General features: G+C 41.8%; 1 protein-coding gene across 1 annotated transcript in view; it reads left to right on the top strand.

Moving 5' to 3' along the window:
- The window catches only part of LOC106579878 (serine/threonine-protein phosphatase 2A 55 kDa regulatory subunit B alpha isoform), a 31676-nt gene extending 6171 nt beyond the window's left edge, over positions 1–25505 (top strand). Inside the window, exons 3-10 of the mRNA XM_014160206.2 lie at positions 16098–16195; positions 16312–16477; positions 17547–17659; positions 17807–17984; positions 19713–19877; positions 20100–20269; positions 20578–20669; positions 22863–25505. Of these exons, the coding sequence (XP_014015681.1) occupies positions 16098–16195; positions 16312–16477; positions 17547–17659; positions 17807–17984; positions 19713–19877; positions 20100–20269; positions 20578–20669; positions 22863–23139 (1259 nt within the window). The 3' untranslated portion in view covers positions 23140–25505. The remainder of the gene's footprint in view (positions 1–16097; positions 16196–16311; positions 16478–17546; positions 17660–17806; positions 17985–19712; positions 19878–20099; positions 20270–20577; positions 20670–22862) is intronic.
- Positions 25506–26252: the final 747 nt, after the last annotated feature.

Below are 26252 nucleotides of genomic sequence, written 5' to 3'. Positions count from 1 at the left end.
TGTGCTGGACAGGACCAGGATGGCGGTGCATCGTCTGCTGCTGGTGGCCCCATACTGGCCCAGATGACCCTGGTTCAGCCTTCTCCTGTTGTCTGGGACACCTTGGCATCTGCTCCTGAGACCCGATCTGCCGGGGAACTCGGTGGTGTCCGAGAATGGCACCATTGGTCCATGTTAGGACTACAGGAGTGCGTAATGAACGCCATGCAGAGCGCAAGGCCACCGGCTACAACCGCGGCATACCAGTTGCGCTGGCGGATGTTCTGCTCTACGTGCACAGGTATTGAGGTTGTGCAGTATGTCCTCCAGTATCTACAGTCTCGCTTGGAGGAGGGCCCAGGCAGCCTCTACTCTGAGAAGGTATTTGGTTCCTATATCTGCCTGCCATGTGGGGTGGATGGACAGGTCGGTGGGGCGCTATCCCTTGTTTTCCAGGTTTATGAAGGGGGTTCGTCGCCTGCGTCCAACTATGACCGGCTCAAGGGCGATCTGGGTGTGGTTTTGACAAAGCCGATTTTCGAACCGTTGGAGTCTCCCTCCCTGAAACACCTTTATGAAGGTGGTTTTCTTGGTAGCGATTACTTCAATGAAGAGGGTGGGTGAGCTCCATGCTTTTTCGGTAAGTTCTGAGTGCTACCGGATGGACCCTGGTGGGAGGAGTATATCTCTCCGTCCCAACCCTTCATTCCTCCGAAGGTTCTGCTTATGACCCCCGGCAGGGGAGTCTGGGCCTCCCTCCGGAATGTTGTGCCCTGTGCGGGCACTGGCTGCCTATGTGGAGCGGTCATGGTCAGTGAGAACAACAGACCAGCTCTGTCTGCTATGCTGAGAGAGTCCTGGGGGCTAGTTTATCAAAGCAGAGGCTCTCTCATTGGATCGTGGACACGATTACGACAGCATACTGCCTGGCTGGGATCTGTGGTGGCACATTCAACACGAGGTGTGGCTGTATCCTGGGCACTACTGACCTATCTGTGCTGCACCCAGCTGGGCTTGCTCTTGCACTTTTGCTAGGTACTATCGGCTAAATGTGGCATCTCCCTCAGTGGTTGGTTCTGCGGTCCTGGGCGTCGCCCCTTCCACATTGACGGCCCCTGCGTCTCCATCCCGCACTGGGACTTTGCTGCTGGCTGGCCAGGTCCCTCTAGCATCGACTAATCTGGTACGGGTGTACTGATATAGTGGAGTGATCCAATATAGTGAAACATAACGAAGGTTACGTATGTAACCACGGTTATGTGAGCTATATGGATCACTCCAATCGTCTACGGTGCTTTAGTTGCCACAAATTATGTAGAGAATGTGTGTCGCGGCCATGGTGTCTATATATAGATATAGGGGCGGACCCCAGCCGTGACACAGTTGTACATGACAGTAAATCTGTAAATCCTCACCTGGGATGTATCCCTCCACCGCGGAGTGATACCAATATATTGGAGTGATCCATATAGCTCACATAACCATGGTTACATACATTGCCTTCGTTTTGTGTCACTAACTGGTAAGTTGCTGTGCACTTGCATGTCCATGCCTTCACTGAGGCTGCTGTCCTTGTAGGTAAGAAACTTCCTGGAGAGTGTAGTGTGTCTGCGACAGGGATGTCTTTGCCTAAACAGTGAGTGATTGTGAAGTCGTATTTTTGTAGTTACATGATCATTCTCTGAAGCCTTGGCAGGGCAGCAGCTAGCGGTTTCCTCAGGATTGACTCGAGGGGCTTGTGGTCGGATTCCACAACGACCTATCATTCATATACATACTGATGGAAATGCTTACATCCGAACAGAATGGAGTACAGCTCCTTTTCGATTTGAGCATAGTTGATTTTACAGTTTGAGATATTTGGAAGCGTAGCCGATGGGCTTTCCTTATTGCAGTAGCACTGCACCTAGTCCATACTACGACGCGTCCACTTGGAGTCTGAGCTCTTTGTTGGGGTCGTAGTAGGCAAGGATTGGTCCTGGTTCTCTCGTGATCAAGTCTTTCACATTCTGGAATGCAATGTCTTGCTACTTGTCCCAGATGAACTCACTTGACTGCTTTTGCAGCTGACGCAGGGGTGCATTAGCATTGAAGAGGCTGGGGGCGAACTTGGATAAATAGCTGACCATGCCAAGCACTGTTTCCAGTTCTGCACAGTTCATTGGTGGCTCCATTTCTTTTATGTCTGAGATCTTCTGTGGATCTGGCTTGATTCCATTCGCTGTGAGAAGATGTCCGAAGTAGCTGATGTCTGTAGCGCCGACTGTACTCTTCTCGGGGTTGAGCCGGACTCCTCTCTCGCGGGACCTTGGCAGCATCGCGCGAAGGTTTCTGTCGTGTTCCTCTTTGGTTCGACCATAGACAAGGATGTTGTCCACAATTGCCACAACTCCGTCGAGGCCTTTGTACACTTCGTCGATCTTTCGCTGAAACTCGTCTTGGGCTGAGATAATCCCAAAAGGCCATGAAACCTGTAGCGTCCAAACATTTTTGAACTTTGTGAGCTTAGATGACTCTGCTGTGCGCTTTATAGCCCAGTAGCCTGATCTGGCGTCCATGACACTGAAGTAGCATGCTCCCGCTAGCTTGTGATGCCATCTAGCATCGGTAAAGGGTAATGGGGGCGTTTGATAGCCTTGTTCAAGTCTCTTGGTTCGAGACATACTCTGAGCTTGCCTGTGCGTCGTTTCTCCAACACCACAAACGCGTTTACCCAATCTGTCGGTTCTGTAACCTTGGTGACAGTCAGATTGCTCCATGCTATCCTATTCTTTCTTCAGATGGGCGTGGAGAGCAAGGGGAATCTTTCTCGGTGGGTAGACCACAGGGGTTGCGTCTGGGTCAAGATGAATGGTACATTCTCCTGGGAATAGTCCTAATCCTTTAAACACTAGCTTAATGAGGTCCATGTCTAAACATGCTTTAAGACCTAGCACTGCAGGTGCTCGAGTGTCAACAATGTAAAAGTCCAACATCATGTCACTTTCCTTGTATTTGCATTTGAATGTGAATGTGCTTTTTACTAGGAGCTCTTCACCACCATAACCAGTCAGTCTGCAGCTCGCACTCAGATGTCAAGCTGCGGTACTTATTCAGAGGAATAATGTTTACTTGTGCACCAGTGTCTAGCTTGAACTTTAGCTTTCTGCCTTTTGTTCCTATCTCAATGTCAGCAAAGGCTTGCTCTTTCTGATATTAGGTTTTTCTGTCACTGAATCAAACAGTTCATCAGCATTTGACTCTTTGATTGACATTTCATCACTCACTACGTGTACTGTTATTTTCATGGTAATCTCTGCACATTTCTGGAAAGTGATTCCATTTTCAACATTTAGTACACTCTTTGCCTTTAGCTGGGCAATTTTCCTGTTCGCCATGCACTTTGTATCCACATGTTTTGAGTCTGTGTTGCTGTGTTTTGGAGTTCTGTCTCTCTCTGTTCTGAAGCGCGCTCTCTGGGCACCGGAGGTGTGCTTTGATATCTGCCTGACTGAATGCACTGCTTGTTCAAGTGATGCGCTCGTGATGCCGCACGAAATGGTTTTAATCTGAACGTGTGTTAGCTCGTTAGATCTGGCTATGTGAGATCTGGCTAGCTTTGTCCAGCGTTAGCTCAGACCCAACATTCAAAAGTTTCTCTCTCACTCGCGGTGAGTGTATTCAAAAATACAATATGGTCCCTGACCATCTCATCCTTGTTTGCATAATCACAGTCTTTCACAAGCAGACGCAGCTCAGTCACAAACTGTTCAAACGATTCGCTAGCTCCCTGTACTTTCTCATGGAATTTGTACCTAGCGAAAATCCTATTGGTCTTCGGCACAACATATGCTTCAATACGATCGTAGTATGTTTTCAGTACCTTTTTGATTGTCTCAGTAAGTGTCCATGTGTTGTAAATATCGCTCCCTTTTTCACCGATCCAGAGGAGCAGGTAGCTGCACTTTTCCTCTCCTCTTTCCTTCAGAGGACCCGTGAACATTAGCTCCACATGATGTTTGATCTAACGCCATGCATCGGGTAAGTTTGTAGGCTCCCAGTCCATTCGCTACCTGCCGTTGGTGCGGCAGGTAGCCTAGTGGTTAGAGCATTGGGCCAGTAACCAAAAGGTTGCTAGATCAAATCCCCCAAGCTGGTAAAGGTAAAAATCTGTTGTTCTGCCCCTGAACAAGGCAGTTAATCCACTGTTCTTAGGCTGTCATTGTAAATAAGAATTTGTTCTTAACCTTTATTTAACTAGGCAAGTCAGTTAAGTTAGGAAAAAAAATGGAGTTGAATGAACTCCAGCAAAGTCCATCTTTTAGTAATTTTACTCTGACACCATATCTTGTTTTTGCACGCTTTGTACAAAATAATTAAATGCAGTACAACAGGACTGCATTTATTAGCTAGCTATAACTGGCATGTTTACGTGTCTCATACCATGATCAACCGAAGATTACATTTGACATTTTAGTAATTTAGCAGACGCTCTTATCCAGAGCGACTTACAGTAGTGAATGCATACATTTCATACAATTTTTTTCTCCGTACTGGTCCCCCGTGGGAATCGAACCCACAACCTTGGCGTTGCAAACACCATGCTCTACCAACTGAGCCACACGGGACTGAGCCACACGGGACCACCCAGGTGGTGAAGATGACCTCACCACCTGGGTGGTCTTAACCAATCAGCGCAGTATGATAACAGTGGTAAAATGCATCCTATTACAATTCGGTATGTTTACGCATTAATATTACAGTCCCTCAGTCAAGTAGTGAATTTCAAGCACAAAGGCAAGGGAGGTTTTTCAATGCCTTGCAAATTAGGGCACCGATTAGTAGATGTGTTTTAAAAATCAATACAGGCATCCTTTATAACTCCGTTGCCGAAGAGGAAGGAAACTGCTCACCTGTCAGGTGGATGGATTATCTTGGCAAAGGATAAATGCTCATTAACAGGGATGTAAATAAGTTTGTGCCCAAAATCTGAGACAAATAAGCTTTTTGTGAGTATGGAACATTATTGTTCAGTATAGTTACTCCACAATATGAACCTAAATAACAAAATGAAAAGAAAGCCTGTATAGTATACAAATATTCCAAAACATGCATCCTGTTTGTAAATAGGAATTTAAGTAATACTCCAAAAAATGTGGCAAAGAAAGTAAGTTTTTGTCCTGAATGCACTCAAATCAAGTTGTATTTGTTACATGCTTGGTAAACAACAGGTGTAGACTAACAGTGAAATGCTTACTTACTAGCTATTCCCAACAATGCAGAGAAAAAATATATATAATAATTACATTTTACATTTTAGTCATTTAGCAGACGCTCTTATCCAGAGCGACTTACAGTAATGAATGCATACATTTCTTACATTTCATTTCATGCATTTTTTATTTTTTTTGTACTGGCCCCCCGTGGGAATCGAACCCACAACCCTGGCGTTGCACACACCATGCTCTATCAACTGAGCCACAGGGATTACACAGGGAATAAATACACAATGAGTAAGGAAAACTTGGCTATATACACGGAGTACCCGTACTGAGTCTGCAGGGGTATAAGGTAATTTTGAGGTGGTTATGTACAAATAGGTAGGGATACAGTGACTAAGCAACAGGAAAGATAAAAAAGTAACAGCAGCATATGTGATGAGTCAAAAATATTATTTTACCTTTTTTTTTTTTTTTTATTATTAATCATGTAACAATTAACTCATTAGGAATTTGGGGCACCACCGAAGAAGTTGTTTAACGAGTTACCATCTCCCGAATTAAACTCAAGATGATATATACGTGTGTGTGTGTGTGTATATATATATATATATATATATAAGTGTGTGTGTAGGTAATGATTAGTAAATGACATGCATACATATACATACATATACACATATATATATATATATATATATATATACATATATATATATATATATATACATATATATATATATATATATATATATATATATATATATATATATATATATATATATATATATATATATATATACATACACACATACATATATATACTTACTTACTTACTGGCTTATATATATATATACACTTACTGGCTTGCGAAAGTATTCACCCCCTTGGCATTTTTCCTATTTTGTTGCCTTAAAACCGGGAATTAAAATGTATTGTTTTGGGGGGGTTTGTATCATTTGATTTACACAACATGCCTACCACTTTGCAGATGCAAAATATTTTTCATTGTGAAATAAGACAAAAAAAAACAGAACTTGAGCGTGCATAACTATTCACCCCCCCCCCCCCTAAAGTCAATACTTTGTGGAGCCACCTTTTGCAGCAATTACAGCTGCAAGTCTCTTGGGGGTATGTCTCTATAAGCTTGGCACATCTAGCCACTGGAATTTTTGCCCATTCTTCAAGGCAAACTGCTCTAGCTCATTCAAGTCGGATGGGTTCCGCAGGTGTACAGCAATCTTTAAGTCATACCACAGATTCTCAATTGGATTGAGGTCTGGGCTTTAACTAGGCCATTCCAAGACATGTAAATGTTTCCCCTTTAACCACTCGAGTGTTGCTTTAGCAGTATACTTAGGGTCATTGTCCTGCTGGAAGGTGAACCTCCGTCCCATTCTCAAATCTCTGGAAGACTGAAACAGGTTTCCCTCAAGAATTTCCCTGTATTTAGCGTCATCCATCATTCCTTCAATCTGACCAGTTTCCCAGTCCCTGCCGATGGAAAAACATCCCCATAGCATGATGCTGGCACCACCGTGCTTCACTGTGGGGATGGTGTTATCGGGGTCATGAGGAGTGTTGGGTTTGCGCCAGACATAGCATTTTCCTTAATGGCCAAAAAGCTATATTTTAGTCTCATCTGACCAGAGTACCTTCTTCCATATGCCTTTGGTGAACACCAAACGTGTTTGCTAATTTCTTTCTTTAAGCAATGGCTTTGTTTCTGGACACTCTTCCGTAAAGCCCAGCTCTGTGTAGAGTACGGCTTGAAGTGGTCCTATGGACAGATACTCCAATCTCAGCTGTAGGGCTTTCCAGTTCCTTCAGGGTTATCTTTGGTCTCTTTGTTGCCCCTCTGATTAATGCCCTCTTTGCCTGGTCTGTGAGTTTTGGTGGGCGGCCCTCTGTTGGCAGGTTTGTTGTGGTGCCATATTCTTTCCATTTTTTTAAATAATGGCTTTAATGGTGCTCCGTGGGATGTTGAAAGTTTATTTTTATAACCCTGATCTGTACTTCTCCACAACTTTGTCCCTGACCTGTTCGCAGAGCTCCTTGGTCTTCATGGTGCAGACTCTGGGGCCTTTCAGAACCGATGTATGTGGGATATATTATACTGAGATCATGTGACACTTAAAGTCCACCAGTGCGCAATCTAATTATGTGACTTCTGAAGGTAATTGGTTGCACCAGATCTTATTTAGGGGCTTCATAGCAAAGGGGGTATATACATAAGCATGTACCACGTTTCAGTTTACTTTTTTTTTTAAACAAGTAATTTTTTTTCACTTCATAAATTTGGACTATTTTGTCTATGTCCATTACATGAAATCCAAATAAAAATCAATTTAATTACAGGTTGTAATGCAACAAAATAGGAAAAACACCAAGGTGGATGAATACTTTTGCAAGGCACTGTACATGATACAAAAGTCCCTAGTGGACTGACAAGATATGACAGCATGTTACACATATGGAGAGGGAGGGGTCGATAGAGGGAGAGACTTATCGTACATTTGGAAACTACCCTCAAAGTATTCAGAATACTTAGCACCCTGTCCACCGCCCATTTGGATAAGAAATGCATTGTATATATGTATGTGTAGATGTCTTTGTTTGTCCTCTCTCTGTTGAACCAATCAACCCGTCTATGGGGACGGGGTAGTTGTAGTTCACGTTTCCTTATAAGGCTTGTCTACCAGAGGTCACAATGTCCTTTAGTTGTGGAGGGTTCAAATAGAACAGACTAAAATGCACCAGTGATTGTCTGAGATGTGATTTCTTCCTTCCCATCTTGTCTTTAGTCAAAGTTCTAGGACCACTTTTTCATGCACAGCTGCAGACTGAATGTTTCTGGTCTTGTAGTGGGGGTTAATTTCTCACCTCGTGTTGGTTTTCAAAGTTTCCAACTATTTCATAACGTTCAGCTCACCCTGTCCATCTACCGTCTCACATTTTCTTGTCTGATATGTTAATTCTTAGCGAGTCCTTTTAAGCACACTGGTCGGAAAGGCGGTTCCATCACACTGACATGCTCTTCTGACCTCATTAGGGGTGTGTCTTAGTTCATGTGCAGCGGACATGGAAAAAACATTATCTCATCAGAAAACAAATCACATTCCTATCATAACACACATAGTTTAATGGTTCTTCTTATTGTATTAACCTCTATGGGCTAGGTGGGACGCAAGCGTCCCACCCGTGGTGCACTCCATCAACAGCAGGTGCATTTCAAGAGCGGCAAATTTGAATCCAAATAAATGTCAAAATTCAAATTTTTCAAACATACAACTATTTTACACCCTTTGAAAGATAAACATCTCCTTAATCTAACCACGTTTTACGATTTCAAAAAGGTTTTACGGCGAAAGCATAAATTTAGAGTATGTTAGGACAGTACATTTACAAGAGTTGTGTGTAATGTTTTGTCAATTCAAAGACAGGGTCACCAAAACCATAAAACCAGCTAAAATGATGCACTAACCTTTTACAATCTCCATCAGATGACACTCCTAGGACATTATGTTAGACAATGCATTCATTTTTAGTTCTATCAAGTTCATATTTATATCCAAAAACAGCGTTTTACTATGGCATTGATGTTGAGGAAATCGTTACAGTCCAATAACCGGCAGTCAAGTCAGCACCAGAAATGAAATAATTAAAATTAGAAAACATTGGTAAAATATTATATTGTCATTTAAAGAATTATAGATTTACATCTCTTGAAAGCAATCAACTTGCCAGATTTAAAAATAACCTTACTGGGAAATCACACTTTGCAATAATCTGAGCACTGCGCCCAGAAAAATACGCGTTGCGATACAGACTAGCCGTCATGTTGGGGAGATCTAAAATCGAAAATACTATGTAAATAATCCATTACCTTTGATTCTCTTCATCAGATGTCACTTCCAGGTATCACAGGTCCATAACGAATGTAGTTTTGTTCAAAAAAGCTCATCATTTATGTCCAAAAATCTCCGTCTTGTTAGCACATGATCTAAGCCCGCCGGACTTCACTTCATGAACGAGGGGAAAAAATATATTTACGTTCGTTCAAACATGTCAAACGTTGTATAGCATAAATCATTAGGGCCTTTTTTAACCAGAACGTGAATAATATTCAAGGTGGACGAATGCATTCTCTTTTATAACGTATTGGAACGAGGGTACCCAACATGAACTCGCGCGCCAGGTGTCTAATGGGCCATCATCGTTCCATGGCTCTTGTTCGGTCAGATCTCCCTCCAGAAGACTCAAAACACTTTGTAAAGGCTGGTGACATCTAGTGGAAGCAATAGGAAGTGCCAAAATATTCCTCAGCCCCTGTGTTTTTCAATGGCATAGGTTTAAAGGTAATACAACACATCAGGTATCCACTTCCTGTCAGAAAATGTCTCAGGGTTTTGCCTGCCAAATGAGTTCTGTTATACTCACAGACACCATTCAAACAGTTTTAGAAACTTTAGGGTGTTTTCTATCCATATATAATAAGTATATGCATATTCTAGTTACTGGGTAGGATTAGTAACCAGATTAAATCTGGTACATTTTTTTATCCAGCCGTGCAAATACTGCCCCCTAGCCCTAACAGGTTAACCTCCTGTTGGATGGAAACTTCACAGCTAGAATGTGTTTCCTTCCTAAGTTAGTATTTTAGTTATACAGTTTTTAATGACATCACAAAATTAAAATCAGTATGACAGGATTATTCTTTAGATCCCCATGGACCATTTTTAACATTAATTTAGAAATATTGTTCCCATATTCACTTTCTGGACAAAAATGTCAGTGACCCGGTTGGGGCTAACAGTTGTATTACACATGTGAGAATGCCTCAAAGGGGTCCCAGAGGCCACTCAAATATTGGCATGACCAAAACGTGTCCCACAGTCGCTGGACTCTGGTGGCATCTCAAACACTTGGTCAACATTTGGGTATATTTTTGCCAATCTGTCATTTCAGTAAACTGAATAAGCCCATGCCTTATGCAAAATTATGTAAGGATACGCTCAACACTTTGCCATATATCATCGGGTAGCTCGCCACCTACACTACCGTTCAAAAGTTTGGGGTCACTTAGAAATGTCCTTGTTTTTGAAAGAAAAGCACCTTCTTTTTTTTTTGTCCATTTTTAAAATAACATCAAATTGACCAGAAATACAGTGTAGACATTGTTAATGTTGTAAATGACTATTGTAACTGGAAACGGCAGATTTTTATTTTAATGGAATATCTACAGAGGCGCATTATCAGCAACCATCACTCCTGTGTTCCAATGGCACATTGTTAGCTAATCCAAGTTTATCATTTAAAAGGCTAATTGATCATTACGACACCCTTTTCCAATTATGTTAGCACAGCTGAAAACTGTTGCGCTGATTTTAAAGAAGCAATAAAACTGTCCTTCTTTAGACTAATTGAGTATCTGGAGCATCAGCATTTGTGGGTTCGATTACAGGCTCAAAATGGCCAGAAACAAAGAGCTTTCTTCTGAAACTCGTCAGTGTATTCTTGTTCTGGGAAGTGAAGGCTATTCCATGTGAGAAATTGCCAAGAAACTGAAGATCTTGTACAACGCTGTGTACTGCTCTCTTCACAGAACAGTGCAAACTGGCTCTAACCAGAATAGAAAGAGTGGGAGGCCCCGGTGCACAACTGAGCAAGAGGACAAGTTCATTAGTGTCTAGTTTGAGAAACAGACGCCTCAAGTCCTCAACTGGCAGCTTCATTAAATAGTACCCGCAAAACACCAGTCTCAACGTCAACAGTGAAGAGGTGACTCGGATGCTGGCCCTTCGGGATTTGGCCCCTTTAGATATACTTTTAACGACTCCCACACAGTAAAGTGAGACACGTCAGGGGTGCGGTTGATCTGTAAAAAGACATCAATGTGAGTTATGTTTTTTTTTAAAGGCACTACAGGGTAGTAGTAGTGGGTCAAGTCGCCACACGCGTTGTGACAATACTGTCCAGAAAGCAGATATCTAGCTGGACAGGGCTATGGTCTGAAATAATGATACTGTGATGTTGGCTATTAGTTACAAAAGGACGAATTCTATTGTCCAGCAGGAAAAAGTCAATCCTAGAGTTTGAGCGGTGGACTGGAGAAAAAGGGAGTACTGTTTAGCAGTGGGATTCCTCCTCCATGGATCAGACAAATTATAGGATTCTAGAAATGATTTCATTACTGCGCCTGATTTTGAAATTACATTGTTGGGCTTCGGTCTGGATCTGTCTAGACTTGGATGCAATACACAATTTGAAATCTCCGCCCAATATCAAATGATGAGAGTTAAGGTCGGGAAGTATTGTGATGAGGTCAGAGAGAAATTGAGCGTCATCCCAATTAGGACCATAGAGGTTAGCCAGAATAACCTGTGTGCTAAACAATTTCCCCATCACTATAATATATCTTCCATTAGTATCTGAAATTACTTTGGAGGAGACAAACGGGGTGTCTTTTCTGATAAGGATGGCTGCCCCTTAGCACCAAAGTTGGAGTGAAATATTTGGTCTACCCATCCTCTCTTTAGTTTGAAGTGTTCGCTGGACCGGAGATAAACAATGTTCGGACTTATGGACTTAAGGTGAGCATACACTCGGCTACGCTTTACCACCTGGTTAATTCCTTTCACGTTCCAGCTAATAAAGCATGTGGAGCCTAGAGTATGTGAATTAGGCAGTCATAGTAATCAGAAATGAATGTTAGTATGATCACATGGCCAGTGTGCTGAAAGGTCAGAGTAATAAAATATAAAGAAAAGAAAAAAACGTTAAAAACAACAAAATACCCAGAAAACCTTGGACCCCTATGCTGGCCTTCCCCCTGTTGGAAGGCTGCATCCACCTCTCCTGGACTAGAGCAAAATGCTAGAGTGAGAAGACAACATGGGGTACAAAATCTATTCTAGAATCTTAAAGGGGCAGTAGCATAAATTGGGTGTACAGTTTTCAATTACAGCATTATTTAATCTGCAGTTAATCTTCTGGTATTTATTCTGTTACCAATAATATTTACATGTTAATAGTATCTTCTGATTAGAATTTGTCATTTAACTAAACGCAATCTATTAGCTACCAATATGTAGCTACTGATTATAAGTAATTTTGATGCAATGGCTTGTCCTGCACTTTGTAAAAACCCAGAGTTCATTGGGTGAATGTTGGGGGACAAATATTGGTTCCTTTCTAAACAGCAATGTGAATGCAAAGAGGACTCAGACCACCAAATAAGTGAAGTGTACTGGCAAAAGAGTTGAGTCCTCATTGAAAGGGAAGTGTGAATACAAAGATAACGCAGTTCTTTAGCTTATTTCTTACCCCAGAGTTAACTTTAAAGAACACTGAGATCGGTTATTTTAAATAGGATGATATGTGAAAACACCCTATGACTTGGGTGGCTGGAGTCTTTGACAATTTTTAGGGCCTTTCTCTGACAACGCCTGGTATAGAGGTCCTGGATGGCAGGGAGCTCGGCCCCAGTGCTCTACTGGGCCGTACACACTACCCTCTGTAGCGCCTTGCGGCCGGATGCCAAGCAGTTGCCATACCAAGATGTGATGCAGCCAGTGCTCTCAATGGTGCAGCTATAGAAATCTTTGAGGATGCCAAATCTTTTCAGCCTCCTGAGGGGGAAGAGGTGGTGTTGTGCCCTCTTATAAGCACAGGAAAAATCCTAGGAAAAACTGGTTGTCTGGTTTTCAATAGACACTGGGAGACAAATTCACTTTGTCAGCAAGACGATAAACACAAGGCTAAATCTACACTGGAGTTTCTTACCAAGATGACATTGGATGTTTGAGTGGCCTAGTCACAGTTTTGACTTAAATTGGCTTAAAAATCTATGGCAAGACTTGAAAATGACTGTCTAGCAATGATCAACAATCAACTTGACAGAGCTTGAAGAATTTAAAAAAAGATTGGGCAAATATTTTACAATCCAGGTGTGCAAGCTCTTAGAGACTTACCCCAAAATACTCACAGCTGTAATTGCTGCCAAAGGTGGTTCTACAAAGTATTAACTCAGGGATGTGAATACTTACGTAAATGAGATGTCTGCACATTTATTGAAAATAAATACAAAAAGTTCTAAAACCGTGTTTTCACTCTGTCATTATGGGGTATGGTATGTAGATGGGTGAGGGAAAAACATCTATTTAATCCATTTTGAATTCAGGCTGTAACACAACAAGATGTGGAATGACTACTTTCTGAAGGCACTATGTTCAGACTGACAATCAGTCCCTGATTCACTTTCACTTCTCCTCACCAAACACCATATATCCACCAAAACATGTCCACAAATAAAGGGGCATGACACTTCTTTTTTTTTATTGATTGTGTGTCCCAATGGAAAGGTAAGATCGTGTTGGGTGACCTCTGTTGAAGTGTATGAATGGCTAGAGCTGAGTGTGCTTGATCATGTGTGCACATTACAAGATTCTGTTTACAGTACAGGCTTTGCCTGAGAACAAGCATAACAAAACGGATTAGGTCAGAATCTGAGAACAAGCATAACAAAACGGATTAGGTCAGAATCTGAGAACAAGCATAACAAAACGGTTTAGGTCAGAATCTGAGAACAAGCATAACAAAACGGATTAGGTCAGAATCTGAGAACAAGCATAACAAAACGGATTAGGTCAGAATCTGAGAACAAGCATAACAAAACGGATTAGGTCAGAATCTGAGAACAAGCATAACAAAACGGATTAGGTCAGAATCTGAGAACAAGCATAACAAAACGGTTTAGGTCAGAATCTGAGAACAAGCATAACAAAACGGATTAGGTCAGAATCTGAGAACAAGCATAACAAAACGGATTAGGTCAGAATCTGAGAACAAGCATAACAAAACGGTTTAGGTCAGAATCTGTGTGTGCCTGTCCCTTTTTGTTTATCACACACTTTCAGACATACAAAAGCAAGACTCAGACTGTGGCTATGTGGGTTCTTCAACGGTGTTCATGCTGCTGCAAAATAGTTTCTTTCTGCTTGTTTCCTTTCCCCTTTGTCTGTTTATTGGAGGTGTGGGGAGGCAGTGTGTGGCTGTGGCAGGAGCAGAGGTCAAGCACCTCCATAGAACTCCTATTATATGGGAGATAGCACTGCACAACCCTACATTATCAGGCTTGTGCCAACCTCTGTCAACAAGGGAGAGATTGTTGAGTGGAGCTAACAACTTCTATGGAAGTGGTTAGCTGCAGATATTACGTTTGTTTTACATTTTCCCTCTGGGGTGGTTATGTACATCTTGCTTTCCACAACTTCACAAAATGAGATATACGCTAGTAGTTAGGCTCCGTAGTTGAGAAATCAGTGTGGCACAACAGGGAGCTAGATTACAGTGCATTTGGAAAGTATTCAGACCCCTTGACTTTTTCCACATTTTGTTACATTACAGCTTTGTTCTAAAATTGACAAAATAGTTTTCCCCCCTCATCAATCTACACACAATACCCCATGATGACAAAGCAAAAAGTAAAAAAAAAAAAAGTTTTTGCATATGTATAACAAAAAAAAGTAGACTTAAGTGTTACATTTACTTAAGTATTAAGACCCTTTACACAATACTTTGTTCAAGCACCTTTGGCAGTGATTACATCAAGTCTTCTTGCATATGACACCACAAGCTTGGCACACCTGTATTTGGGGAGTTTCTCCCATTCTTCTCTGCAGATCCTCTCAAGCTCTGTCAGGTTGGATGGGGAGCATCGCTGCACAGCAATTTTCACTCAGACATGCAGAGGCTTGTACCGAAGCCACTCCTGCATTGTCTTGGCTGCCTACTTAGGGTCATTGTCCTGTTGGAAGCTGAACCTTCTCCCCAGTCTGAGGTCCTGAACACTCTGGAGCAGATTTTCATCAAAGATCTCTCTCTACTTTGCTCCGTTCATCGTTCCCTCAATCCTGACTAGTCTCCCAGTCACTGCCACCGAAAAACATCCACACGCATGATGCTGCCACCACCATGCTTCACTGTAGGGAAGGCGCCAGGTTTCTTCCAGAAGTGACGCTTGGCAATCAGGCCAAAGAGTTCAATCTTGGTTTCATCAGACCAGAGAGTGTTTCTCATGGCCTGAGAGTCTTTAGATTCCTTTTGGCAAAGTCCAAGCGGGCTGTCGTGCCTTTTACTGAGGAGTGGTTTTCGTCTGGCCATTCGCCCATAAAGGTCTGATTGATGAAGTGCTGCAGAGATGGTTGTCCTTCTGGAAGGTTCTCCCATCTCCACAGAGGAACTCAGGAGCTCTGTCAGAGTGACATTGGGTTTTTGGTCGCCTCCCCGACCAAGGTCCTTCTCCCTTGTTTGGCCGTGCGGCCAGCTCTAGGAAGAGTCTTGGTGGTTCCAAACTTCTTCCATTTAAGAATGATGGAGGCCACTGTGTTCTTCCCCAGATCTGCGCCTAGACGCAATCCTGTCTCTGAGCTCTACGGACAATTCCTTAGACCTCATGGCTTAGTTTTTGCTCTGACATGCACTGTCAACTGTGGGACCTTTTATATAGACAGGTGTGTAACTTTCCAAATCATGTCCAATCAATTGAATTTACCACAGGTGGACTCCAAGTTGTAGAAACATCTCAAGGATGATCAATGGAAACAGGATGCACCTGAGCTCAATTTCGAGTCTCATAGCAAAGGGTTTGAGTACTTGTGTAAATTATTTATTTATTTTACCCCCCAAAAATAAAAAACGGTTTGATTTTTCATTATGGGTTATTGTATGTAGATTGAGGGGGGTGGAATAATGTAGTCCATTTTAGAATAAGGCTGTAATGTATCAAAATGTGGAAAAAGTCAAGGGATCTGAATACCTTCCGAATGCCCTGTACCCCCAAAACATTACAAATGTTGATCCTTCTATTATTTAGCAATAAGCAATTGAACCTACTAATTTCCATGTTATTTGTGACAGCTGACATCATATCCACTGTGGAATTCAATCACTCTGGGGAGCTACTAGCCACTGGGGACAAGGGGGGCCGCGTTGTCATCTTTCAGCAGGAGCTAGAGGTAAGTGGAGGTTACTGCTCAACACAGTCCACAGTAATTAAACACTGGACAGAGTCTCGTCTCAGTAGTGTATTTATTTTTGACATGACTGTGTTATGCATGTTGTCATGGAGCAGAGTAAGAACCAGCCACAGTGCCGTGGAGAGTACAATGTTTACAGCACCTTCCAGAGCCACGAGCCTGAGTTTGACTACCTGAAGAGCCTTGAGATCGAGGAGAAGATCAACAAGATCCGGTGGCTGCCTCAGAAGAACGCTGCACAGTTCCTCTTGTCCACCAATGGTCAGTAGAGCGTTATGTGCATGTAGCCTTACCCAGCCCTTTCCTCTGTTGGGGGACCTGACAGGACTCTAGAGAAGCTGTTAATTACGTTGACTCATTTGTATGTTTTGAATAGGAGAGGGAGCAACGGAAATACAGACCTGCCAACATGCACGCATTTTGCGTATCAACTACACACTTCTCTGTCCATGTACGCAGGTACGAGATCCGAGTTAAAAGTACGCAGAAATGAATAGGGCCTGATTTAAATAAATATCGATTTATTTTTTTTAATTTTTTTTTAACGTTTTAATAAAAAAATACATCCGCTGAGTAAATCTAACATCCTGATTCTCGAGCTGCAACACACATACATGTATGGTGTTTGTGTCAACGCACATGGAGATGAATACGTCATTATTGGACGTAGCTACCCGGTGTCTGCCCCTCCTCCTCCTCCTGTTTGTTGTGATGCTGAGTTTGCTGACTGTCAGCTGTACATAAACACATGGACAAATCCCTTTTTGACTCCATGTGTTGTGGAAAGGTAAACACGTTGTCTCAAGCTAACGTCAGCGAACCTAAGATGGACATTCAGTGGGCTCGCAAGCAGTTCACTCGCATTTGCTAGTGAAAGAAATGAAATGCAAATACCAAAAAATAACTGGTCGCGTTTGTGTGATGTTTAATTCTGCGTCCCATTAGTTGTATTTTCCACGCAACCTGATAGATTGTAACTATAATTATGATCCACTTCACAAAAAACATTACAAAAGTATAATCCAAAATAAAAATGTAAACATCTTGGCATTAAATGGAGTTGGGAGTTTAGAAGACTGAGTGATGAAGAATGAATGCGTGTCTGGTATTAGCTATTTGGTACAGTTCTATAATTGTGATCTGACTCAAACAGCGCATGCACAAGCGTGCGGGGGAAAGAACCCCAATTCGGTGCGTGTGATCCGCGCGAGTTGAATCTCCAATTTGCTGAGCGCGTCTGGGACTCTAAAAAGTTGGACAGTGTTGGCAGGTCTGGAAATATATTGCTGGTGCAGAAGCAGCGTTGACATACATATGTGCTCTCTTGCAGATAAAACTATAAAGCTGTGGAAAATCAGTGAACGGGACAAGAGACCAGAGGGGTACAACCTGAAGGAAGAGGATGGGCGTTACAGAGACCCCACCACTGTCACAACACTACGGGTGTGTAGACCTTCACGTACATATACCCTGCACACTCAGATGCACCAACATTGACTCATTCTATACACCTCATCCTATACACTACACACAACTCGTACACCTGGCTAGAGAGAACCTGCTAAATCTCCTCCTTCCTCTTCACCATAGGTCCCAGTGTTTCATCCCATGGACCTGATGGTGGAGGCCAGCCCCAGACGAGTGTTTGCTAATGGGCACACCTACCACATCAACTCCATCTCGGTCAACAGCGACTGTGAGACCTACCTGTCTGCCGATGACCTTCGCATCAACCTCTGGAACCTGGAGATCACTGACCGCAGCTTTAGTATCCTCTCTGTTTGGTCCCCATCACTTTCCTTTCGGTCTCTGATGAGCACTTCAGAAGGTCTTCTTGGTGATCTTGTTCCATCTTGATTTAATGCTTTACATTTTTGTTAACCTGTTGGGGCTAGGGGGCAGTATTTGCACGGCCGGATAAAAAACGTACCCGATTTAATCTGGTTACTACTCCTGCCCAGTAACTAGAATATGCATATAATTATTGGCTTTGGATAGAAAACACCCTAAAGTTTCTAAAACTGTTTGAATGGTGTCTGTGAGTATAACAGAACTCATTTGGCAGGCCAAAACCTGAGAAGATTCCTTACAGGAAGTGGCCTGTCTGACCATTTCTTGCCCTCCTTGATCATCTCTAACAAATACAGGGGATCTCTGGCATGACGTGACACTTCCTACGGCTCCCATGGGCTCTCAGAAGGCGGGAAAAAGCTGAACGATGTAATTCCATCCCCAGGCTGAAACACACTAGCGCGTTTGGCAAGTGCTCTATCAGAGGGCGATTAGACTGAGGCTCGTGCATGAGGGGATAGCATGCTTTTACTTTCACTCTCTTTGTAATAAAAAACGATTTCCCGGTCGGAATATTATCGCTTTTTTACGAGAAAAATGGCATAAAAATTGATTTTAAACAGCGGTTGACATGCTTCGAAGTACGGTAATGGAATATTTAGAATTTTTTTGTCACGAAATGCGCCATGCTCGTCGCCCTTATTTACCCTTTCGGATTGTGTCTTGAACGCACGAACAAAACGCCGCTATTTGGATATAACAATGGATTATTTGGGACCAAACCAACATTTGTTATTGAAGTAGGAGTCCTGGGAGTGCATTCTGACGAAGAACAGCAAAGGTAATAACATTTTTCTTATAGAAAATCTAACTTTGGTGAGTGCTAAACTTGCTGGGTGTCTAAATAGCTAGCCCTGTGATGCCGGGCTATCTACTTAGAATATTGCAAAATGTGCTTTCACCGAAAAGCTATTTTAAAATCGGACATATCGAGTGCATAGAGGAGTTCTGTATCTATAATTCTTAAAATAATTTATGTTTTTTGTGAACCTTTATCGTGAGTAATTTAGTAAATTCACCGGCAGTGTTCGGTCGGAATGCTAGTCACATGCTAGTCACATGCTAATGTAAAAAGCTGGTTTTTGATATAAATATGAACTTGATTGAACAAAACATGCATGTATTGTATAACAATGTCCTAGGGTTGTCATCTGATGAACATCATCAAAGGTTAGTGCTGCATTTAGCTGTGGTTTGGGTTTATGTGACATTATATGCTAGCTTGAAAAATGGGTGTCTGATTATATCTGGCTGGGTACTCTGCTGACATAATCTAATGTTTTGCTTTCGTTGTAAAGCCTTTTTGAAATTGGACAGTATGGTTAGATTAACGAGAGTCTTGTCTTTAAAATGGTGTAAAATAGTCATATGTTTGAAAAATTTAAGTTTTTGCATTTTTGAGGTATTTGAATATCGCGCCACGGGATTACACTGGCTGTTGAGTAGGTGGGACGCAAGCGTCCCACCTAGCCCAGAGAGGTTAATTATGCATTGAGTTTGCTTGGATAGCACTGTTACTCATTTTACTGAGACAGTTCAACAAAGCACAGTTAGTCATTTTTGGGTCAAGAGTAGTTCAGGAGCCCCATTTCTTATCTGTGGTGTCAGATGTTATGTTTGCCCTTGACCTCCCTGACCTCCTTAGACATTGTGGACATCAAGCCAGCTAACATGGAGGAGTTGACAGAGGTGATTACAGCAGCAGAGTTCCATCCTAACCAGTGCAACACCTTTGTCTACAGCAGCAGCAAGGGCACCATCCGCCTCTGTGACATGAGGGCATCAGCTCTCTGTGACCAGCACTCCAAACGTAAGTGGCAGGTGACAGTGGAGTCCATGATATTAGTTTCAGACAGAATTCTGTGCCCTGTGGAGACGACTAGGTAAAGTGGCATAATGATTGAAATGACTACGTACCGAAAAGCCCAGCAATTTCAGAGACCTCAGAAGCAGATGCTTCACCAGTCCATTGCTGTCTTTGACTTCTCGATTGAAATGACTGAGCTAGCACACCTCTCGTTGTTTCATTCAGTGTTTGAAGAGCCTGAGGATCCAAGCAACCGCTCATTCTTCTCTGAGATCATCTCCTCCATCTCTGATGTCAAGTTCAGCCACAGTGGGCGCTACATGATGACCCGGGACTACCTCACCGTCAAAATCTGGGACCTCAACATGGAGTCCCGTCCAGTAGAGACTTATCAGGTCAGCTGATGTCTGTGTGGTGGGATGTAGTGACATCATCATGGATGTTGCATCCAAAATTCAATTTGCTTGTCAGCTCTAAACTTCTCGTTTGATAAGTACATCCTCCACTAGGGGGAGATGTTATGTGTAAATGTGTCCTGTCCTGTATTTGGTCCTGTTGTCTTTATTTATTTATTTATAGCAAAGATACATTCACTTGAATGTTATCATTTGAAGGTATGCTTATATTAGACTGAACCATTGTTTTTTTGTGTGCAAATATTATGTACTCGTGTCTTGATTCACTATCATTTCCCCCCCAACAGGTTCATGAATACCTCAGGAGTAAACTGTGCTCACTCTATGAGAATGACTGCATCTTTGATAAGTTTGAGTGCTGCTGGAATGGAAATGACAGGTGAGGGTTGTCAAGTTGCCATAAATTCTAAACTTGATACTGGATCTATGAATTGAGCCCGACTGATACGGATCTGATTTTATGGTGGAAATATACACCATAATCGATATATCTGCCAATGTTTTTATTATTATAGCTGGAAAACGGGGAGATCAAAAAAACGTTTTCTGTTTACATTGTGCTTTAAACAGCCCTACAAAGATACTCAAAGATGCTCTTAAATTTGAGGAAAGAACATTTGGAAGCCGAGCATTTATGATAAATGGTTACTATTAACTTTTTGTTTTTGACAAATGAGGCCGTGGTGTTTGCTTATAGTCATTCGGTGTATTCCAAAAGTAGATCATAAATAAATAAATGTTTCAGGTATCTGCGGACTCATTAGGGGTCATTATCTGAATAATTAAACAGTAAGACAAAATAACATAAAATACAGATAGCTGGACATAATAGAATCAAAATGATTAAGGAAGCTTTGGATTTGTGCCCTAAAATGTTAAGGACACCACATAAAATTTTTAGAGCACCAGAAAGATGAGGTTTTGTTATGGAAAAACTGTGTTACTCTAGTGAAAGGAGGATAAACTGCACTAATTCCAGCAAAACATTAGCTTCTGAGAACTGAGCTGCCTCATGCTAGCCAGCTGGACAACAATGACATAGCACAGATTTTCAATGTATTGGTATTTATCACTGTTTTTAGGGCTGTAGCCACTGAATTCTGGGAGTTGTCACTTAAAGGAAAAACATCAATCAAAAAATGAACTGCTGGCACCGCGCTGCCTCTCGCTCCAAGCGTTGCCTCTGTGAATTGTCCTTGCTCTCCGGCATCCTTGGGACATCGCTACCGCATTAAAGTTGACATTTCAAATGGTTAGGGTAGGGACGTCCCAAGGATTCCAGATAGCGCTAACCCTCAGTGAACGGCGTCAAGTACTCTCACACAGCTAGTTAGCGCTTGTCGTAGAAATGGGGGTGGTGAAACGTGAATTTGGACCAGTCCCTGACAAGTGACAACCCAAAACGTAGCAGCGAAGCGCTACTTTGTAACCTGATATGTTGCTTTTTTGGTTTCTGAAAACATTTGAATGACAAAGGCAGAGCTTGAGGAATACCCTTCGCGAAGAGCAAATATAACACACCAGATTTAGGTTGCTTCACTAAGGGGCTGTAACGTTAACATTTCCATAGAGTTGAACGTTCTTAGCACATTTGGGCATTACATCCATTGTTTGTCATGACACCCAACACCCTACCATGACACTTCACGCAACAGTATATGACCAGTGTGCATTTTTGCCACTTTATTTAGCTGGCGTGCTTCTATCTACTCACCGTAGAAGCAGTAGGCCTAACAGTTAGTTCACAGTGTTTCACTCTCTTCTCCAACTGGTATAGTTGCATTGTGATAAGTGTCCAGTCTGTACCGCGCCAAGGCAGATAGGCTTATAGCCGTATAAAGAGCTCCCTCTTCGGGGCAAGTAATAAAATGCCCAAATAATTGTCAAATTCTATGAACAGCTTTTTTCCAGAGCGTTTTCTCCGCATCTTAAATTGGTCCTTTTCGGTGGATTAATCGCTGATCCAAATACATCCACATATCGGTCAGGCACTAAATATTAATAGATGTCTGACATTTATCAGGAAGTTCATGCGGTACGATACATCAGATCAATGTTGGACATCGAGGACACTTACTCATCAAAGTAATAGTTGTATTAATTTATAAGTTGTACATAGTCATTTTATGTTCTGTTAGGCCTACAGAAGAAAGACTGTAGCTACTGTAAGACACTATATTGGGATGTCCCCTCATCTGAACTTAGCGCTTATCAAAGGCTGCCTTTATCTCTGTCAAACAGAACTCAAGGCTGCCCCTTGCATTACTTCTGTAATGGTGTACTCAAGGTGGATCTGTCTGTATTAGCTTGTTAATACATGTTTTTTTTTTACTCATTCACCGTACACATTTAGGTTTCCCATCCTGCACAAACTCCACTGGATTGCCATTATACAGACTGTTGTTCCTGTCCCTTGACATCATTGTGTACATGCCACAGTACTCTTGAATGTTGTAAGGGCTGATTTTAATGAATGTGTTGGTTAGATTCTGTGATTGAAAGACTCCGATGTGAAACCACTGTCAGTCTGCCACTACCTCTGAGTCTCATTCCCCACCCTTGTCCTCCTCAGTGTTGTGATGACGGGCTCGTACAACAACTTCTTCCGGATGTTTGACCGAGGCTACCGGCAGGATGTGACCCTGGAGGCGTCTCGGGAGAGCAGTAAGCCTCGCTCTGTGCTCAAGCCCCGCAAGGTGTGCACAGGTGGGAAACGCAAGAAGGACGAGATCAGTGTAGACAGCCTGGACTTTAACAAGAAGATCCTCCACACGGCCTGGCACCCCCAGGACAACATCATTGCCGTGGCCACCACTAACAACCTCTATATATTTCAGAACAGACTGTAACTAGTATTCAATGAACCCTTCATATCCCAGATCCCACTTTAGCCCCACTACTCTGGTCCCCAACATCTCATCTGGAGAAGTGCAGCAAAACGCATCTGTTTTGATGGCTTTCTTAGTCTTATTTCCTGTTCAGGGGGCTCCAACAGTACCACACTTCTCCTGCCACATTGCAACTGATGTCCACTACATCCCAAAGGGAACACTTTTCTAATACTCTAGTCTTTTGGTGGGATATTGTTTATTTTGCTAATTTCCTATGTTGCTAATTTCACGGTTTTGGTGCCACAAGCATTTTTTCTTTTGATAGGGAGTTATTTCAACTGGGTTCCCACCTCCAAACCTCTATTGTTGACACACATTACAAAATGACATTCTGCATTGAACAAATTGGCAAGCTGTCGGCTTTCCATATTTGTCCCAGGCTGTTTGTCAAGTTGCCAAGTTTCCTCACCCTCATCTTTCACACACTCACTCTTAACATCGATGTAGACACACACACAAAGCTCAACTCAGTTGGTGGATTGGTTTGTGGGTAATTTCGAGACAACTATGCCAAATGCACAGTTGTTATCCAGTCTGCGACTACAGACAAGGCTTAACAGTCTGGTAAACACAGTTTCCTTCTCCAGAGGTAACCTGCAGTATGAAACCGTTGCTTTTCCAAGTAAATAGTAGTGGGCAGAGGTGCTGCAGGCAGCCTAATCTCACATGGATGGGACTGGTCCCTCTTGCACTTAGTGCCACCATGTACAGCTCAGCACAGAGGCTCCAGTGCAGTTATTGTAAGAGAGTATTCAGGCAGAGGCATGCCTTGGCCATATTGTGCTGACCTGCATGACTTGTGTCAGTTTAAATGTGAGAGGCACTCATTTGTACCTCTGCTGCTAAGTTCCATGCATGTGTCTTGACTTACGCTTATGTTTCTTATGAATTGTTTCCCTCTGGATCAAGTTTTTTGTTTGTACATTTTTTTAATGATGTTTTGTACTTCAGATAAATAATAATCACTATAATTAGTTTATTTTTGTATGAACTAAGACAGAAATATTGATAACATTTAACCCCCTCACACTACTTGGTTTAGTCTGATCACTGTTGTCTGTTAAACTGTAGGTTTTGGGCTGATCTGTAGACTGAAGGATTACTTGAACTGGTGATATTTAATGTGACTTATTGTTAAATTCAAGTGGGCCGCTGGTCTAAATATGGAGTGCATATTAATGTACCATTAAGAAAGGCTTAATGCATGTTGGATGTCCAAAGAGCAGTCTTTTCAGGTAATCGTGCCACTGCGGACTCATTAGGGGTCATTATCTGAATGTTTTTCTATTTGGGTTACTGTAACTGATATTGACTGGAATGGATTCGGTTGCTTCAGTTTATTTAGTTCATTTGCGCGAGTTGTTTCAACTCTGTGTGTGCCATGGCTATGTTTTCTAAACATTTGCACTGAGTGAAAGATAATTAATAATAAATAGGCCATTGTACAGTGAGAATGGGCAAGGCATTATCTGTTTTCTCTGCTTCAGTTTGACTGAAGAAACACTCATAACCACATTCACTCTGAGGAGAATCAGGTTGATTGACTAGACAGGTTCACTGACATATATTTTATAATGAGATGTTTTCTCTTCGATTGTGCATAACAAGTTCTTTATGCAGGAAACAAAGTAAAACTGTTAAGTGTGTCATTGGATGAAATGACTGGTTAATGTCACCTCAGGTCATTGGAGACAGTATTTCAAACGTATGGCATGTCCAGCATTTGTACTGTATTTTAGTTGATGTGGCATTATTTGTTAAGGATGTTTTGGGAGGTTGTGTCTGTAGTACATTTGTTTATGTATACACTTGATTGACGAGATGCCAATTGTGAGCCATTGGATCATAATAAGTTAGCATTAAGCTTAAGAATTGAGGCTCACTCACTAGTAATGCTACCAATAAGCACTATTGCAGACTGTCTGCAATCAAGGTCATTAGTTCTACTGGTGTTGTCACTTCCTTGGGACTCTGCCTATGTCTTGTTGAATACTTAGATTTTCCTATGTTTTGTGGACAGTTTCTAATGGCTGTCACTTTGTTAGCTGTTGTGAGAATGTGTCATGACCTGAGGAACAAGAGTAGCCTACTGTACATGTTTTGTCATGGTTAAGATGTCAAATGCTCCATAGGAGAAGCCACACGTTATACCCCTGACCCCATACCACTATCACACACTTGGCATCAGAACATCGAGGCTCAGTTACGGTACAAATGTAGTTGTCAAAATTTGCTTTTTTATTTTTCTTACATTTACTGTCAGTTATTCTTAAGCGTCAATACATGGAGACACCTAAACAAAATAAATGAGTACTTTCCCCCAACACACTCCTGTCTTCACAACTCTTGTGCAAACACACCAAATGTCATTCAGAAGGACCTAATTGCCTTTTTCATAGCAGAGGAAATAATGAGATAATCAAGTATGTTTCCTGAAGTGACTGGTGGCTTTTCAGGCACGAGACTGCTCACGGGAACTTAAATATGTATTCACAGAACTCGCAACAGAATGCACTTTTTTATTTTTGTGAATTTCATTGATTTGTATGTTTTGAGGGGCTCTTGATAAAGATTGGGGGACATTTTGGGTGATAAAAAAATATCAATACAGCAGTTTTAAAGGTTTACTGTATAGGTCTGTTTGCCTTTGTCAAATGGAATAAAATATAGTTTAGATTTAATGAGTAAAGTATTTCAAAACTGAACTATGAATACAACACTTTTTATAATTAGTTTTGACTATTCTATCAGATGCTGAGTTACGTTGTATTTGTATGTCCTCATAGTGTCTTATCACACAGAAAATTATCTTGCCATTACATGCACAAGCAACATTACTTTTTAATTTTTTTTAAAAAATTTAAGGATCAAGGAGACCAGGATATTGAGATGTGAAATACAAGGTATATGCATTGCAAACATACTTCAAATATGATTGGTATTTGTGCTAGGCTACACATACTCAAATAACTTGTGCCCAAACAATATGCATTATATTGTTTTGTTGCATATTTTGGGACTACAAATTAAAGTTTGTGAAATAATTGTGTTAAGTCTCCCTCCGGGCCATT

This window comes from Salmo salar, chromosome ssa20 (assembly GCF_905237065.1).
Source record: "Salmo salar chromosome ssa20, Ssal_v3.1, whole genome shotgun sequence".
Lineage (NCBI taxonomy): Eukaryota > Metazoa > Chordata > Actinopteri > Salmoniformes > Salmonidae > Salmo > Salmo salar.
The sequence above is the reverse complement of the archived record's forward strand: the minus strand, read 5'-3'. Positions and strand labels throughout refer to the sequence as shown.